Here is a 19,421-nt window from a genome sequence, read left to right on the forward strand (position 1 = left end):
AATATTTGTTGAAGGAAATTCTACCCTATTTCACAAATCCATTTTGGCCACCTCCTGCCCTCCTAGCCCTTTGTAGCCCAGGAGGCCGGCCTGCACTTCAGTGTGCACAATAGGCTGTTTCTGGTCTTGGGGTCTCTCCTTTTGCTGTCTGAATTCTTGTGACTTCTTACCCACGCCCTCCTGCCAATAGTTTATGATGCAACCCTGGAATCACCTCCTCCGGGAAGCCCTTCTTAATTATGTCATTAGCTCACCACTCTCAATAGATAAAAGGACTGTTCAACTGGTTACCATAATGTATGTTGAAAGTCTTTATTGTTAAAAATACATTTCTGCTTTGGAATTCCCAGTTTATAAACCCTGACAGAGAACTCTCTGAGCCCAAGCATTATGTCTCATCCAGTCTGTGGGTTCTGTTCTAGTTATACTTTTGGGCTGCAAGGAGGCCCTCAGGAAAATGGGGTTTATTGTACTGAGTCAAGGGCCAGATCTGCTGTACGTTGCGAACAAAAGTACTCAAGATGGGCCACTCCCCAACTCCCAGGAGCTCCAGGATCTCTCTCTCTCTTTCTCAAGCCCTCTAGCTCTTTGTGTCTCCTCCCTTTCTCTGCTAACAGGCTGCCCTGCCTTCTTACAGTTTGTCCTGCCGTAGCTGAGGTATGTGTGCAACATTGCTTTGCCATGACCCAACCTTACGTCATGACACCGTGAATTTTCTGCCCACACTGATAACCAGTTTTGTCTCTCTGTATTTCCCAATTGGAATTCACAAGGCTAGTAATAATTAATGATAATAATATATTGAATATGAACAGCTAATACTCATTGAATGTTTATTATATGCTCTCCATTATTCTAAGTACTTTACGTGAATAAGAGAATGTAACATTTACAACAATCCTAAGTATGGGTTGTATTATTCTCTCCATTTGACATCTAAGGAAACTGAGGCACTATGAGATTCAGTAAACTGCCCAGGTTTTACATACCCAGTAAGTAGTGGAATCAGGAGTTGTACCTAGGCAATCTGGCTTCTGTGCCTACATTCCTGTCCTCTGTGTTATCTTTGTCTCCAAACAAGAATTTAATTGACTCAGCTGTGAGAGCTGATGTCATTGGACAATCTGTAGATTGGCTGACTGCCTTTGAATCAATATGATGGCCTTGGCAGTAGGAACTGGGAATATGTGTGACTTGGCTTATCCATACATACCCTCAGGCCCAGACACATAATAAGTTTATAATAAATACTTGCAGGTGTTTATTATCCTTGATGCAATAGATTTAGTTGCTCTGAAGCTTCTTGCTGTACTTAAACTTTCTTATTTAAAGGTTTGACTCCTATGGGTAGCACTGAAAACAAGGGACTTTAAACACTGTTCCAAGTACATTTATTTCATCTCCTGACTTAAGTGATTTGCTGTGTTTGTAGTTTACTATAAAAATTACCCATAGGGGCCCCTGGGTGCCTCAGTCAGTTGAGTGTCCAACTCTTGATTTTGGCTCAGGTCACGATTCCAGGGTCATGGGATCGAGAACCGCATCAGACTGTGTGCTGAGTTTGGAGCCTGCTTGAGATTCTCTCTCTCTCCCTTTGCCTCTCTGCCCCTGTCCCCAGCTCCTGCTCTCCCTCTCTCTTAAAAAAAATTGTTATCCACAGATGAGCATTGAAAAGCCTGATTGACACTGTACCGCAGCCTCCTTGATCCTTTACAGCTGAGGCCGCACAGCTTCCATCTGAAGAGCCAGCCAAGCTCTAGGGCCAGGAAATAACCTTAATTCTAGTAAAAGGGAATATGTTAAGCCAGTAGCTCAGGTGGGAAGTTGGCATTTCTGTTCATCTGGCTCAGATATTGTCTCAGTTCTAGCAAGTTGCCTTTTTATCCCTCCTGACCAAGCCCCCACCTTGTGCCCCAGAACAAGAATGTCAGTATCCTACTCTACCTTTTGGGTTTTAGAACTGAGGTTCATCCATTCTCTGAGCCTGGAGCTGAAGTTCTTACTCTGAACCCCAATCTCTGGGGTTAGATTTCTGTTACGTGTTGTCAGAGCCTCTGATGTCAACAACTAGCTTGTCTGGTTTGTCACCTCTTATGTAATTTATTTATTTATTCATTCACTCGCTACCTTGATGCTATGCTATGGCTCGCCCAGCAGGGGCCTGATGGGTCACCTGAGATCAACTTCTGCCTTCCTAAATGTAGTTGCAGACTGATCTATCTACGTATCCCAGGGATCCCACCAGCAGGACTTATTTGAGACTAACTTCCTTCTTCTTGGCCCACCTGCCCTTTCCTAAGTGGTTGCCTAGCATTAGGATCTCAGCTCTTCCTCGATCATCCTGTCCAGTGTCGATGAACCCCGATTCTGAAAACTGCAGAGAAGGCTATATGATTTAAATCCTCATCAGCAGTAGGGCACCTCCATCGAGCCCTGTATTTTATTCTCCTTTAACTCCGTATCTGGGAACAATTGTTACAGGTGTTGTAACTATTAATTTTAGTTCCTTGCAATGAAGCAGTCCTCATTTCTGAGGGAACAAAGGTAACAATGGATGCTTTTCCTCTTAATGCTCAACTTTTGAAAATCCAGAGAACTTCTAAGCAAGTTAACCATTTATTGGATAATCCTTCCATCCCAGTTAGTTTGTAATGCTTCTTTTGTCACATATTAAATTTCTTCATAAGTTTAAGAATTCTGTTGGAAAAATAGAAATTTACTTGAAATATGCTATGTTGTAAGTGGAAGTAAAACTAATGAGACTTAAGCTTCAGGACCTCTCACTATATGAGTTTTCTAATCCTCTCTTCTTAATTTTGAATTTTTTTCAAAGACCCCCAAAATGGTATATGTTTATAAAACCTGGATCTGCTCACTCTCTACTTGCAAACCCATCACCATGCCAAGCCATTCAGGAAAGCAGGTATGAGCAACAGTGCCTGTTCTAGGGAATTGTCTTCAACTTCTCCCTATGTGGTCCCTGTATCCCAAGGTTCCGGATTCCTCATCCATACTTTGAGGTCAATATCTGCCTATCTGATCTGAGATTTTTCTTCCTGAATATGGAAATCACTTCTCTGGTGTGGGTTTCCCCTAGTGGGAAGCAAAACAACACATTTATCAGAAATTAAAGAGCATGAATAAAAGTAGGTGCCAATAAAAGTTGCCAATATAAATTGTTGGAAAGAACCCAATCCTGAGTGTGTGATTATGATTTATTAGCAGTATGACCTTGAGCTGGTCACTTAACTTCTTTGAGCCTCATTTTTCTCATTTATAAAATGAATTAAAGTAACGTGTAGGGGGGCGCCTGGGTGGCGCAGTCGGTTAAGCATCCGACTTCAGCCAGGTCACGATCTCGCGGTCCGTGAGTTCGAGCCCCGCGTCAGGCTCTGGGCTGATGGCTCAGAGCCTGGAGCCTGTTTCCGATTCTGTGTCTCCCTCTCTCTCTGCCCCTCCCCCGTTCATGCTCTGTCTCTCTCTGTCCCAAAAATAAATAAACGTTGAAAAAAAAAAATTTAAAGTAACATGTAGGTCTTCAAGGGGCCTAAGGGCTGGTAGAAGGGCCTTTGAGCCAGCTGAGATTTTAGGGTCTGATAGGACCCTGCTCCTGGAATAGTCTCTGAGATACAATGTGCTCATTCTGGCCACGAATACATGCCACATGGCATTTATAGTGAAAAATACCAATGGCATCATTCTGTAAAGGAAAGGTATTCCTTCATTCACTTATTTGTAAGGCACAGTTGTTCCAGAAAGGATTAATGTCAGTTTATAAGCATATACAAAATATAGACAGAGTAACTAGCAAACAAGCACATAGATAAGCAAGAGGAAAGCAAAAGCCAGGATAGAGATTTAAGAACTAGAAATGAGGCTCGTGGTGCCTGGGTGGCTTAGTCAGTTAAGCATCTGACTTCAGCTCAGGTCATGATCTTGTGGTTCATGAGTTCAAGCCCTGCATTGGGCTCTGTGCTGACAGCTCAGAGCCTGGATCCTGCTTCAGATTCTATGTCTCCCTCTCTCTGCCCCTCTCCTGCTTGCACTCTCTCTCTCTCTCAATAAAAAATAAATATTTAAAAATTAAAAAAAAACTAGAAATGAGGCTAAAATGAACATATAAATGTCCCATACACATTGATACAAGAAAAGGTGGGTGTGGGTGTGGGGGTGTGGGTGTGTGTTGTACCTATATGATGTACCAATAAGCCTCAAGTCACAAAATCACAAATATTAGAGAATGTTTAGCTTTGGCAAATTCTTGATAAGTTCATCATTAAATATTCTATCACCAAAAACATCCTTTATCCTCTAATTACTTATCTTTTTTTTAATCCCTGAAATCTTTCTGTCTCCATCCTCTTTATTAAAACTGCTCTGAGCTCACCAGTGACCTTTAAGCCAAATCAAAAAGTTTTTCTCAGACATTGTCTTTGGCCTTTTACCAGCATCCTGAAAACAGTCTCTTCCTTGTCATCTGTGACAATGCAAAGTCCCAGTTCCCTCCCACTTCTGACAACTTTGCATGTCTCCTTTTCTGACTCCTCTTCTGTCTACTTGCCCTGACTTCAGCATGTCCTGACCACTGGCCTTTGGCCCTTGACATGTTCCTTTCTGTACTTACTCTCTCAGGAAAGCACGTCTCCTAGGGCTTGGCCCCTGACCCATGGGCAGGACGCCTACAGCAGTATCTGCTAACCCAACCCATCATTAAGCCCTCACCCCATATTTGTCATGGAGGAGATTTAGACGATGTCACATGTACTTACAACTTTGCTACCAACTAGCAGAGTAACTTTTAGGAAATAAACCATACTCTCTGAGTTTCTTTATATCTAAAGTTCAGGACCCAAAGCATAAGCTCCTTTTCCCAAATTTTACCACCACCGTCCTAGTGTCAGAGCCCTGGTGCTTCCCTCTTCTTAAATATGATTCAGCCTGACATCCTGTCTCTACTTCCTGGGTTTCTCAGATTCATCTCTTCTGTTGCTAGTGGAATTGGTTAATACTGGGATTCTCAGAAAGCCTGTTGGCATATCACCTTGCTTCTCTCTTCACTCCTATCTGTATTTCATGCTGCTTGCTACCAGATTAAACTTCTGCTAAAACATTTCTGTTCCAGAATGTACATGGCTCTGGTGGCAAGCATATTAAGCTTACATATTAAGTTCTGTTGCCTCACCCCAAGACCCTTCTCAATCTGACCCCAGTTGTGTTTCCTATTGGTCTCAGCGAGGCTCCTCCACTCTTTGGAACAGTCTCCTGATATTTGTCTTCCCTGGATTAAACCCATGTTTGTGAACCTGTGTTTTTCTTTTGGCTCAGAAGCCTGGAATGTCTTCCCTTCTTCATTTCAGATGATTATCTTTGTGTGCTCACACCCGGCATTCTCCAGAATGCCTTCCCTTGAGCCCTTCAGCCTACACTGAGCTGACTTACTGGATTATAACTAAATATATGTGCATGCCTTCTTTCTACCACTTTATTATAAATGCTTGGAGTGCAGAAGCAGTTTTGCATCTCTCTATATGAGCTAGTAAGTATTTCCAGACTAAATGAGCTACTGAAGTCCTTGATTTTTTTTTTTAAGTTTATTTCTTTATTTTGAGAGAGAGAAAGAACACAAGTGGGGTAGGGACAGATATAGAGGGAGAGAGAATTCCAAGCAGGCTTTGCGCTGTCAGCACAGAGCCCGACGCAGGGCTTGAACTCACAAATGGCGAAATCATGACCTGACCCAAGATCAAGAGTTGGATGCTTAACCAGCTGAGCCACCCAGGCACCACTGAAGTCCTTGATTTTCAATATGAGCTTGACTGTTTCTCAGAAGCCTTCTGATTTTCCACTGTCTTTAGAAAGGGGTCAATTTTCAACTCTTGATAGCATCAGGGATGACTCATTGACTGGGAAGGGGAGAACCTGGAAGACAGGCTGATCATAACTCCTTTACCCTCTAGTTAAAAAAGGTGGACTAGCTATTGAGGAACACTAGGGATGCTTTGCACAAAGATATGAAGCAGCCCAAAGACTTTTCCTCCCTTCTCTTTGAGGCTCTTCTTTCCTTGCCTCTCCTCCTATGGCCTGTGTTCTAATGGTGGCCAAAGCAGCCTACTCTGGTCATACTTGAGCCCCTAGAACCTGACATTTGAAAACCATCATTCCTAGGGGGTCATTTTAGGAGGCCTGGTTTATCCTTGACACATCCTGAGCAAATCATTCAACCATTTGGAATATTTTTGCTTTCTTTAAATCTATAAAAATTGGAGGTTAGACCAAGCCATTTCTAAATTCTCTTCTAGCTGTAAACTGTCATATCATAATCTGAGTACCATAGGCCTGAAGAGCAGTCACCCTAATTTTCTCATGTATCCTTTTATGTTTCATTAAATAACTAGATCATAAATTGCTTGGGGACAAATGCCTCTTGTGTGTCCTTACTCACATAAGCCTCCACCATCTTCTGGGCAGGGCTGATCTCTTAGCAAGCATGCAGACTGGCATGTGCTTTACTGTGAGGTGCTCTCAGGACAAATCCCAGAACATCACTTCCTTTGGTCAAAAACAGGATGATAAATGATGTCAAAAGTTTTGAGAGCCTCAATTAAAGTACCATGAAAGAATTAGCAAATATAAGAGTCAAGAGAAATAACAATAAATGAAAATTTAGCAGTTATAAAAAGCAAAACTGCCTAATTCAATGATGTTTACAAAGCCCTACTATAAATTGGGAGAAGTCCAATTCCATTGCAACAAATGTGACAACACAACGTTACCTAAACTTCTGCTAATTATCACAAAGATTCATTCACCTCAAGCAAGAATCTCTGTAAGGTTTGAACCATTTTCCAATAGAGTTAAAACAATCTGATGGTCCTTTGATTTTGTCTTCATGGTGTATGGCTACAGCAGTCACAACCTAGAAGTACAATATTTAAATAAAAGTTGTAATGTGTCCATCAGGGATGAATGCCAGCTCACTAATCTGTACATCAGGGATGAAAGCCTGCACAGTGTCTGCTTCATGCTGTTTAAAAGATTAACGTAACTGATAATATCTTAAAATAAGATTGCAAGTCTCACATGCTACCATTCGTGTTAAAAAGGAGAAAAAGAACGTGTATTTGAACTTCCTTCTATGTATTCTTGAAATATATTTTGAAAGAGAAACATATAAATTGGTCTGAGTTTTGCTCTTCTATCCCGAGGATATTAACAAGTTATCCTACTTTGAGAAAAGAGAACAAGACTTGGCAGGGCTATGAGACCTTTCTTATTTCTTAGTCTACAGACCCAGCTACCAGAGAGGTGTATGGATAATTTACATCCCCACTGAGGTTACAGAAGTTTTAGTTTGGAAACAATTCCTCCATTTGTTGCAAATCTGGTATCGAAGAACCCTAGCGCTGAGCAGTAGTTAGTATCAAATATAGTGGGCAGTACCGATGTCTGTTTGGTAGTCCCTGAGGGTGTTGCAGTCATACATCTCCATTCCGTTTGGGGTCCGGAGACAGAAGACACTCACGGGAAAGCCACATCTCAGAGCTACCAGTGTTCTCAGATCAGACACTTTTTTACTAAGAAGGGAGATGTTCTCCATCATTGGCATTGTCTCTTGGGTCACAGCATTGAACACATAGAGAGTTGGCTTATCTTCTTCCTAAGGGGAAAGAGAAGGAGGGAACTTAAGAATAAGCACTGTCTTGGGGTTGGAGCAAGGGAAAAACGTTTTGGAGGGTGGCCCTAAGTGCCTGTAACTTCCATGACATGGGTGTTAAGGATGAGGGCAAAGGCCAGTTAGGTTCCCTGGCTTCTGGTCTAACTCTTGTTCTTCTGTCCCAAGGATATTAAGGAGTCCTCCTGCTTTGAGTAGCATAAAGAAGACTTGGCAGGGCTTTGAGACCCCTTTTTTTAGTCGACAAACCCAGATACACAAGAGGCATGTTGATAATTGATATCCAAGCTGCACTTATGGAGGTGTTGGTTGAGAAACAACTCCACTGTTATGTTGTACATTGATTAGGAAATACTGTGGATTCTTCGGGGCACTTGCATGGCCCAGTTGGTTAAGTGTCTGACTCTTGATTTTGGTTCAGGTCATGATCTCACGGTTGTGGGATCAAGCCCTGCATCAGGCTCTGCACTGACAGCATGGAGCCTGCTTGAGATTCTCTCTCTCCCACTCTCTCTGCCCCTCACATTCATGCTTTCTCTCTCTCTCTCTCTCTTTTTTTTTCAAAATAAATAAACATTAAAAAAAAAAAGAAATACAATGGATTCTAAACCTTTGGTCAGTTTTTAAAATCCTTTCTAAGAGGTTGTCTCTAGGGAGTGGAACCAAGTTCAAGATTGGGGGGATAGTTGGCTTATCATTTTATGCTTTTCATTGTCTGCATGGTTTGACTTAAAAAAAAAACACATGTGTATTTATTTTTACTCTTTAAAAAGGGAAGTTCTAAATATAAGTGAAAATTTTCCTTTTTTCTTTTTCTTTTGCAATCCAAATACTAAAGCAAGTGGCACTGATGGATCTGAAGTAGAGTTAAAATGGAAACTTTGGGGAAAATGTTCATCCTCCTGTTAACAACAGGTGAATCAAGCCAAACTAAAACTAAAAACACAGGAAACGGGAAATGTGAAGGGGGCGGAGAGAAGACTATTAACATTTTCACTCTTCTAACAAAAAAAGTGAAATTGACTTTACTTCTTTTTTATCGGATTCAAGACAATCATTTTTTTCCTCGAAGGCTTCTTGTTGGCTTGGCAGATTTGAATGCACAGTGCTGCCACTGTAACATGGGACTCTTGGAGAGGGGTCTTAAGTAAAACGGAGAAGGGGGCTCCAGCCAGTCATTGCTCTCTTGTTCAGCCTCTGTTCTTCTCTCCCTTTCTCCTATCAAAATTTATTTCTAGGGACACAGGAGTACTGATGCATAGGGGCACTTGTACCCCAATGTTCATAGCAGCACTCTCAACAATAGCCAAATTATGGAAAGAGCCTAAATGTCCATCAACTGATGAATGGATAAAGAAATTGTGGTTTATATACACTATGGAATACTACGTGGCAATGAGAAAAAATGAAATATGGCCTTTTGTAGCAACGTGGATGGAACTGGAGAGTGTGATGCTAAGTGAAATAAGCCATACAGAGAAAGACAGATACCATATGGTTTCACTCTTATGTGGATCCTGAGAAACTGAACAGGAATCCATGGGGGAGGGGAAGGAAAAAAAAAAAAAAGAGGTTAGAGTGGGAGAGAGCCAAAGCATAAGAGACTGTTGAGAACTGAGAGCAAACTGAGGGTTGATGGGGGGTGGGAGGGAGGAGAGGGTGGGTGATGGGTATTGAGGAGGGCACCTTTTGGGATGAGCACTGGGTGTTGTATGGAAACCAATTTGACAATAAATTTCATATATAAATAAAAAAAAAATAAATTAAAATTTATTTCTGGATTCCCCAGGAGCCCCTCCCTGTTTCGGGCTTATAATACGTTATATTCATTCCCCTCCTCCCAGGTCACACATTGCCATGATATAATCAACATGCAGATCTCTTTGAAAGAGGCTTTAAAGGAGTAATGAATGTTATTGATGAACATTTAGGCTTCAAAGCTTTGATCTGGGGCCCATTTCAGTGACTCAAATCACCAGAAACAGGTTCCGGCCCTCTGTTTCCTGAGTCTGAAGTGCTTAGAACGGTTTTACTCAATAGCTTCTCATAAATCTGCTCAGTAAAAATTGAAAGGACATAGGATTCACCCTTTCCCTTTCACCATGTTTATGTTTTCCTATGGCTGCATTAAAGACCAACCTAATCCATGTGATAATATAGGTAGGAAGAAATTCTATGAAAACTGAATAAAAAGAGTGGGGGGGGGGAGAAAAATTATATTTTAGATAATAGCTGTTCCTTATTTCTTTTATGATTACTCTGATTTCTTGTTAGCCCTTGGTACCGATACTAATTTATAGTTAAAATTATATGTGTAATGTGCAAACAAAATAGCAAAGGCCCAAGTCACTCTTAATAGCTAACTAGCAATTACATAATGTTACAAAGTTAAAAAGGAGCTTCTAAAAATATGAATAAACACAAGCATCTATAACCTAGGTATACATAAAGCTCTGAAACAAGTAATAAGTTAGAATTGCAAAATATACGGCAATGTTTAGATGAAAATCAAAAGTGTAAATAAGAAAATATTATTAATGAAGCCAGGTTCTTAAGTCGCAAGAAAATTAACACCTACAGAATTTGTTATTTTATTTATTTATTTATTTTGAGTTTGTTCTTTCTTTTCTTTTTTTTCTTTTCTCTTTTCTTTTTTTTCTTTTTTTTAAGCACCCAGGAACTTCCCAGGCCCATTTAATTTATAATGTATCTGGAACATAGTTCTCTTTGTAATATTTTAACTCTATTTATCCATCATTTTATAAACCTTATTTTTGTGAAAAAGCTCACTTTAAGTTCTAATGAGGCAGACCAATATTGGAGACACTTCTTCATGTTGGTTATTTGGAGGGGGAGCAGGTAGGTGCTGATTAAATAGCAACTTGCCAACTCATTCTATCTACATAAGAAAAGCCATCTCTCTAGCTCCATGATGCCCCTCCTCAAATTTCCTAAAGGGAACACTGGTAGTTATACTCAAGGAAGTCAGATGTTATTAAATAAACAATACTACCACAAATAATTGTTGAACATATATAAAATTAGATTTTTCCCTTTACAAATAAACCAAGACACCATGGTAGGTAGGAGGTACAGACAAAATGTCTTATTTTTCAATAAAAACAAATACATAGACCTACTTCATGGTAATAATTCCACTTTTGTCTTAAGAAACCAAGTGCAAACTCACTGTAAAAACATGTGCATTAACAATAAAATAGGAAAAGTTAAAGAGAAACAGATGGAAAGACAACAAAAGTTAATGCAAATTTTGAACACTGCTATACATTTTCTACAAGTTCTGCTTTTTTAGATTTTGCTTTTCTGGAGTTGCAGCACTAAAAAAGCAGAAACTTGCCCCAATGATTCCTGAGTAGATGAAAAGAGGAAATAAATAATGTTTGCTTTTCATAAGAGACTCTTAAAAACTGAGAACAAACTGAGGGTTGATGGAGGGTGGGAGGGAGGGGAGGGTGGGTGATGGGTATTGAGGAGGGCACCTTTTGGGATGAGCACTGGGTGTTTTATGGAAACCAATTTGACAATAAACTTCATATATTGAAAAAAATAAATAAAATAAAACCTCCTAACCAACCACAAAAAAAAAAAAATAATGTTTGCTTTTGTTGAACTGAATGAATTCAAGTTGAGATGTCTTCATAAACATCTTAACCTTGTAAACTTCTTTTGTATGAAAATCATCCTGAAGACGTTATACTTGAATTCTAGGACACTGAATTCAAATACCTTTCTTCACCAAATTCTTTACATACTATTCTTTATGGCTTATCTTTAAAAAAATAGACATTTTTTAGAACAATGTTTTGTTTGTAAATTATACTTTTTTTAAGTTAAATTTTTTTAAATTTAAGTGATCTCTACACCCCACATGGGGCTTGAACTCATGACCCCAAGATCAAGAGTCACTTGCTCCTCCAACTGAGCCAGCCAGCCACCTCTCATTTGTAAATTCTACATTTTTAAGAAGCATATTTATACATTTTTTGTGTGTGTCAAGTATATTTAAAATCTAAAGTCACATATTATGTGCCTCCTGGATTTTGGTGTTTATATGTTGAGTGCCTTTCAAAAGCTAAAGGTATAGTAACTTGAATCAATTTTTGGACTTGTAATATATTTTAAGCTTCTCCAACTTGTCTAATAGACATTTACTCAATACTACCACAATTAATCTGATCTCTTACCGTAAAATAACATTCCAAGGATGCCCGAAAGGAATAACTAAGCTTTAACGCCATCCCTTGGTTGGTAGAAATATGGTGAGAGAAGGAGGCAGGGAACCCAGAAGGAGTGTCAGGGAGGCTGAGCCCACCTCACATGGTAGAAGGTGTGAGCTGTCAAAGATTTGCTTGTTAGCCCCCTTTGCAGTAGGTCCTGGACACGTGACCAGGATGTTCCTACTCAGGCCTACCCATCCAGCCCTACTTTGAATTAGAGGCCAGTAAGGCAGAGCAGGAACAGATACAGGGAATCCTCTGTGGCAGTGGCAGATCTGAGGCATTGCTGGTGTTTCCAGTACCTGCTTCAAGGGCTTAGAGGTAGCCGAAGTGGTAGCTTTCCTGGACTAGTCCTAGGGCCTGATTAAGACATTGTTTTTGGCTCCATAATCTCTGAGCCTGATTCTTCAGTCTTCCTGTCAAGACTGTGAACTACCCAGTAGCCTTTCAATATGTTTATTTTCTGCTTCAATTGTCCAGGGTTTGTTTCTGCTGCTTGCAGCTAAGAACGCTGATGCTAGATAAGAAAATATAGGGCAAGGATGCAGGAGCACCTTGCCGTGAGGGTAGAGAGGGAGAGAGATGTCACAGTAAGGGGGGGAATCCAAACCCTGAAATGCATCTCAATACCTTGCTATAACATTTCTGATAACAAGCATATACCTTCTTGTTAATTTTCACACTCTACCTCTCAAGGCCTTTGTCAACTTATTTATTCAACACCTATTTACAGAGAGCCTCATATGCCAGGTGCTATTCCAGGCAGTGGGTGCCAACAAAACTCAAGCAATAGTTTCCACAATAACACTGGTTGGAGTGAAGGGGGCAAGTGCGATAGCATTTCTGCATGTCTGACAACCTAGGCCTTTCCACTGCATCATGCCACGGTTTACCGGATGAATGGGCAGCAATGAATGGGCACGACTGACTCCTGTGTTAATAGAACTTGGATATATGTGCTATAGAAGATAACATCTATGGTTTCTGTAGTTTTTTCCCAAAGAAGAAAAAACGAATACAATGTTCCTTCCCCACTATTCTCATATCACCTCCTCATTCACTTTTCCAAATGGGTCTACATTACCATTAAAGGAGAAGGTGTAATACACAAGGAAGCTGGGAAATATATTGACTATTTAAAAAATGTACTTAAGAGCAGATCACCTCTTAATTTATCAGAAGTCTTTTCCTCTTTTCACACAAGCAAGCCTTGTAATTCACACAAAAATATAAGCACGATAAAGAAACCAAATATTTTGGATTTGTTTCATAATATCTACTTGTAGTTTTTTAAAAAAGAAAGTTGTTTACTTGGCAAGTTTTTAAACTTTGCAATAGCATTTGTTTCTCATCTTGGTATGTCTAAGTTGTACCAAAATAAATGAAGAGCCTCTAGCTTTTCGAGATTCTCAGAAGGTAAAACTAATTGCGTGAAGTACCATAGTTAAATAGGAAAGGTACTACTTAAATTTGTATACATCTAACTATGCAATAAAGCAACAACATGACTTAGAATGCAGCCTTGTGTTAGTTACTTAAGATAGATTAAACAGCACAGAACTGGTCTGACTGCATTCTCTGAGGCATGGGATATTTTCATCATGTATTTTTGTTGTTGTAAACCCATTTGGACTGTTATTATTCATACACAGTAAATGGTGTGGACTTTTGAAATAGGCCTGTTTTATCATCTAATCTAAACAGGATAAAAGCCAATATTTATGGCTTAATCTCTTCTTTCAGATTCAAGATACTGTTTTTCTCCTAAAACCAGTGATACGAACTTCTCTAAATGTGATTCTACTGGAGAAAGTGAAGATTAAGATCAGTAAGATTTCCATTGAACTTGAGAGTTTTTAATTAAACCCTATGTGCTGGCCAGTCCTGTGATGCATAATTAGCTTCTGCCTCTCTTGGGTAAACCCATTTTACCTCTCTACTCTTTTTTTTTTTTTTTTTCCATTAGGAGTTTAAACTCCAGAGAAAGGTTTGAGTTCAGTGAGAAGACAGCTTGCATCACTGTGATAGATGATGCTTTATTGCCAGAATTTATAAAATATTTTTGTAAGTAAAACTATGAAATGGATTGCATCGAGGGAGGGAAACTGAGGGGCCAAAGGTAGGAGGGAGACTTTTTACTGTATACATACTTTTTGTATCTTTTATCTATGTGAGTGTACTACCTGGTCAAAAATACATAAAAGGAAGAATTTTTTAAATAAGGAAAATAAAGCCAGTGCCGAGTTAAATAATAGTATTTTATTCATACTCTTAACACACATTATCTACGTCCCTAAACAGCTGTGGCTCAATCCATCTCTTCCAGCCAGCTCAAATATTAGTAATAAACTTATACCACTATCTCCAGGTAAACAAACAACATATCTCAAACATCATTCTTGGCACTGGAAAATTCCAGGACATTTTAAAGACTTTATCCTGGGGGCGCCTGGGTGGCTCAGTCAGTTAAGCGTCCGACTTCAGCTCGGGTCACGATCTCGCGGTCCGTGAGTTTGAGCTCGTGTCAGGCTCTGGGCTGATGGCTCAGAGCCTGGAGCCTGATTCCAATTCTGTGTCTCCCTCTCTCTCTGCCCCTCCCCCATTAATGCTCTGTCTCTCTCTGTCCCAAAAATAAATAAACGTTAAAAAAAAAATTTTTTTTTAATAAAAAAAAAAGAGTTTTAGTATATGAGTATATTTAAAGACATGAGGAAAAGACATTTAAGAAATGAGATTGGGGAAAAAAAAGAAATGAGATGGAATTTAGTCTACCCAAAAGAGTATTATACTATAATTATTTTAGTGCAGAGGGAGAAAAGAAGTCAGAGTTATTTTTATTTATCTTTTTGGTAATTAAACAGATTTAAAGAATATAACAATAGCACATGAATAAATGCTCATAAAACATTAAAGACACATATACAAATATGTTATTTTTATTTACATAAATGAGATCATACAATGCTTATTTTTCTGTGACCTGTTTTTACTACTTAGTAGTAAATATCTTATTTTTTATTTTTATTTTTATTTTTTTTAAGTTTTTAATGTTAATTTATTTTTGAGAAAGAGAGAGAGACAGAGTGCAAGCAGGGGAGGAGCAGAGAGAGAGAGGAGACACAGAATCTGAAGCAGGCTCCGGGCCTTGAGCTGTCAGCACAGAGCCCGACGTGGAACAGTGAGATCATGACCTGAGTCGAAGTTGGACACTTAACCAACTGAGCCACCCAGGTGCCCCAGTAGTAAATATTCTAGAGTATTTTTTTAAACATAGACTCTCCACTTAATCAATAAAACATATTAAAAAACAAAAAGAATTAGCTTTGGCTATCATAAACATTTTTTAAGTGCTAAATATGAGAAAATTAGTGCCCCATTTAGCAGAGATGTGTACTTATTTGCTTAGTTTCTTGAGGATCATGTTTTCATTTGGGGTAAAGAACTATTATTGAATCATATTTCTTCCCTAGAGATCAGCTCTTAAACTCTTTAGGCCACCTGTCTCTAAGAAATTGTCAGAAGTTAAGGATCCTCCACCAGAAAATCTCCAGGCACATAATTTTGCTTATTTTGCAATTTTAGGGTTTTGTAAAGTGCTTAAGGACCCCCAATTAAGCACCACTAATTAAGGGCACTATAAATGGAAAAGGCTGTCTCTGGGGTATGTACACATAATTAACGAAGGGCTACTCTCACTGGATTTGGATGTAGAAACTGCCCCTTCATTTAAAAAAATTTTTTTTTAATTTTTAATGTTTATTTCTGAGAGAGAGAGACAGACAGACAGTGCAAGTGGAGGAGAGGCAGAGAGAGAGAGGGAGACACAGAATCTGAAGCAGGTGCCAGGCTCTGAGCTGTCAGCACAGAGCCTGACGTGGGGCTCGAACCCACGAACTGTGAGATCATGAACTGAGCTGAAGTTGGACACTTGACTGAGCCACACAGGTGCCCATCTCCTCCCCCCCCCTTCATTCTTACAGTTACTGAGAATTTCTTCCTTTCCTCACTCCACTGCCCCTAATCCATTGTGGACCCATGGAAGTGATTGAATTTTCCTTCCACATCAATATTCCAGATCTATGCCTTGGCCTTATTCTGATATTTGTAAGTGGGTTGTTCTGGGATGACTGTTTGGAGCAGCAACAAAGGGGATAGAGGAGGGAAGGGAGAGAAGGAGTAAACAAGGGGAACTCTATCCAGACTCCACATCTTATTTCCCCTTACAGCAGAAATAAGACCAGTTAGACAAATGAAAGACAGGTGAAGGCAAGAAAAGTTCTTCCTAAGTTATGAAATTACTTTTGTTGAATTATCCACACTTTACTCAAAATGAAGTAGGTATCTTGGAGAAATGCTATTCTGGGGGCACCTGGGTGGCTCAGTTGGTTAAGCTTCTGACTGTAGCTCAGTTCATGATCTCGCGGTCCGTGAGTTCGAGTCCCACCTCAGGCTCTGTGCTAACAGCTCAGAACCTGGAGCCTGCTTCAGATTCTGTGTCTCCCTCTCTCTCTGCCCCTTCCCCGCTGATGCTCTGTTTCTATCTCTCAAAAATAAGTAAACATTAAAAAAAAAATGTTATTCTGATCACCATACCTTAACAAAGCATTTGAGAGTTGAACAAAAAGATATTCCAACATCTGCAAGACTCCAGCTGTCCTTTAGGGCTGCTCCAGCATACATCAGCTCCAGATACCGCCTGCCTTGTTCATCTTCAGAGAGAGGAATGTGGAAATAATCCTTAAAAATCAATAGCACATTATCAAAGCAGTGTATCTCCACGTTACTAGACCCGCAATATAATCTCTTTTCTTTTACGTTTTTTTCCCCCACTGAGAATTATAAAATTATTTTGGACAGAGGAAGAGGTATTAGACAGGAGCTCTTAACTTGGAGTCTAGAGACCTCCACAAAAGTTTACGGATAGAATTTAGTTGGGAATAACTATATTTTATTTTTACTAACTCTAAATTAAACTGAGATTATATATATAGGCAACAAACTACTGTGTATATAGGCAACAAACTAAAGAAACAGTGGTTGGCTATATCTGTGACTTTGTCACCAGTAGAAGTCATATCTATTTTCATATCACGCTATAGTTGTTGCAGAAATCTCAAAATATTATACTGATCACTACTTTGAAATTACAAGTTATTAGATGCATTGCTAAAATTTGTCAATATGTTAAGTCCACCATATCACAAATTTGGTTTTTAAAAAAATATTTATTTATTTATTTATTTATTTATTTATTTATTTATTTATTTAGAGAGAGCATGCATGCATGTGAACAGGGAAGGGACGGGGGAGAGAGAGAGAATCTTAAGCAGACTGCATGCTCAGCATGAAGCCCGACACAGGACTCGATCCCACAACCCTGAGATCATGACTTGAGCTGAAATCAAGAGTTGGACACTGAACCAACTGAGCCACCCAGGCACCCCACAAATTTGTTTTGTAATGTTTGAAAATCATATTTCAATATAGCTTGTTTCCTTTTCTTTGTATGTATTTTATTGTATGCATTTAAAGACATTCTGAGGGGGGCGCCTGGGTGGCTCAGTTGGTTGAGTGTCCTACTTCAGCTCAGGTCATGATCTCACGGTCCCTGAGTTCGAGCCCCGCATCGGGCTCTGTGCTGACAACTCAGAGCCTGGAGCCTGCTTCGGATTCTGCGTCTCCCTTTCTCTATGCCCCTCCCCCGTTCATGCTCTGCCTCTCTCTGTCTCAAAAATAAACATCAAAAAATTAAAAAAAAAATAAAGACATTCTGAGGAATCCATAGGCTTCATCAGACTGCCAAAGGATTCATGACATAGAAAGATTAAGACCCTCTGTGTTAGAAGATCTAGATTTCAGTAATCATAGTAATCTATTAAATATCATGTGACTGCGATTCAATAAATGCTCCTCAGCAAATAGAAATGATCATCTCGAAGTTAACTACTATCTGATGGTCAGGACCTAAACATTTGTCTTAAGTTCCCATTTTAGAGGGGATATTTCTAAAAATTTATAAGAGATACTGAATCCAAATTATTTCTTATCCTGGTTCTGTAATCATAAGTAAGATGATCAGCCTCTCTGAGCTTCAGTTTCCCTGGTTGCAAAATGAGGCTATAGCTCAGAAGTTGTCTATAGTCCTCTCCATCTCAAAAATCTTTTAGATCTTTCTAGTTACTTGTTCACCAAATGGGCCATCTATCTGACAATTGGCATGCTCTACTTATATAGTTTAGAGTTAATGCCCTGTTTTTGTCCTTTTATGAAGAATTGTAATAATACTACCTGGCCAGTGCACAACCCACACATTTCATAAAGAGAAGTCAAACTTTTTTTTTTTCCTGAGAATTTACTGACTCAGTTTGCTTCCTGTCTAACAACTCCATGGTTACTATATCCTTATCAAACTGTTATATAAGCAAATAATGATATTTTCAAATAGTTTTAGTTTCCTGTTTGCTGGAAACGTACCTAATAGTATCTCTGCCCCATGTACAGTTTAAATTTATTGCATAGTTAAAATTAGTATACATCTTAGTGGCTTAGGGACAAAGCACATACCTTTATCATCAGCTTGACAGCCTCCACAGTTTCATCTGCTGAAACATCAAATGGTTCAAAAGATCCCTCAAAGGCTATGAAAATCCTCATTCTCTCAACAAACAAACAACCCTGCAACTTTTTTCAAAGAATTGGATAGCTGGAAAAATTCCAATTCACAATTAAGGACAAAAACGATTAGGGGCGCCTGGGTGGCGCAGTCGGTTAAGCGTCCGACTTCAGCCAGGTCACAATCTCGCGGTCTGTGAGTTCGAGCCCCACGTCGGGCTCTGGGCTGACGGCTCAGAGCCTGGAGCCTGTTTCCGATTCTGTGTCTCCCTCTCTCTCTGCCCCTCCCCCGTTCATGCTCTGTCTCTCTCTGTCGCAAAAATAAATAAACGTTGAAAAAAAGAAAAAAAAACGATGGCCAGAGGCAGTGTTACTATCTAGCTTGAAAGCTGAGTGGAGAGAATGTGAAGAGACAAGTCCTGCTGTATCAGTATTGGGTAACACAGACAACAGCTGCATTGGAGGAAATGTCACTCTATCAATGGCAGTCAACAGCCACCTTGTTCCAATATTACAGAAGCCAACGAACTTGACAATGGTTGGGGCAAGTGTGAACAAGATCAAACATGTAATACAGAAATGCCACACATAAATTACACTTTTGTGATGTGACCATCATTCACTGACTCTTGAATTTTTACTCAAGTGCGGTTGATTGAAAGACACTTCAAAATAGATACATGATTGGGATGTACTGGCAAGCAGTGAAGCATGTTTAAACAGAGTTGATTTTATTGAATGTGATAATCCTGAAAGTTCTCTGTAAATAACTCTGAGCTGATGCATTCTGGTTTCCTTAACAACTTTGTGTACTTGTTCCCTGGCAGTATTTCTAATCCCGCCATGGGGTACAGAACAATGCCCACTTGCACCAGGGAGATGAATGCAGAGGCAAATGA

General features: G+C 39.6%; 1 protein-coding gene across 1 annotated transcript in view; it reads right to left on the reverse strand.

The window, feature by feature from the left end:
• The window catches only part of ANKUB1 (ankyrin repeat and ubiquitin domain containing 1), a 29,513-nt gene extending 10,867 nt beyond the window's left edge, over nt 1–18,646 (reverse strand). The window contains exons 1-3 of the mRNA XM_040480472.1: nt 18,475–18,646; nt 16,504–16,647; nt 7,441–7,657 (exon numbers count right to left, since the gene is read on the reverse strand). Coding sequence (XP_040336406.1) covers nt 7,441–7,657; nt 16,504–16,647; nt 18,475–18,564 — 451 coding nt within the window. The 5' untranslated portion in view covers nt 18,565–18,646. The remainder of the gene's footprint in view (nt 1–7,440; nt 7,658–16,503; nt 16,648–18,474) is intronic.
• Nucleotides 18,647–19,421: the final 775 nt, after the last annotated feature.

Source organism: Herpailurus yagouaroundi, unplaced genomic scaffold, assembly GCF_014898765.1.
Source record: "Herpailurus yagouaroundi ecotype Mexico unplaced genomic scaffold, PumYag 159, whole genome shotgun sequence".
NCBI lineage: Eukaryota > Metazoa > Chordata > Mammalia > Carnivora > Felidae > Herpailurus > Herpailurus yagouaroundi.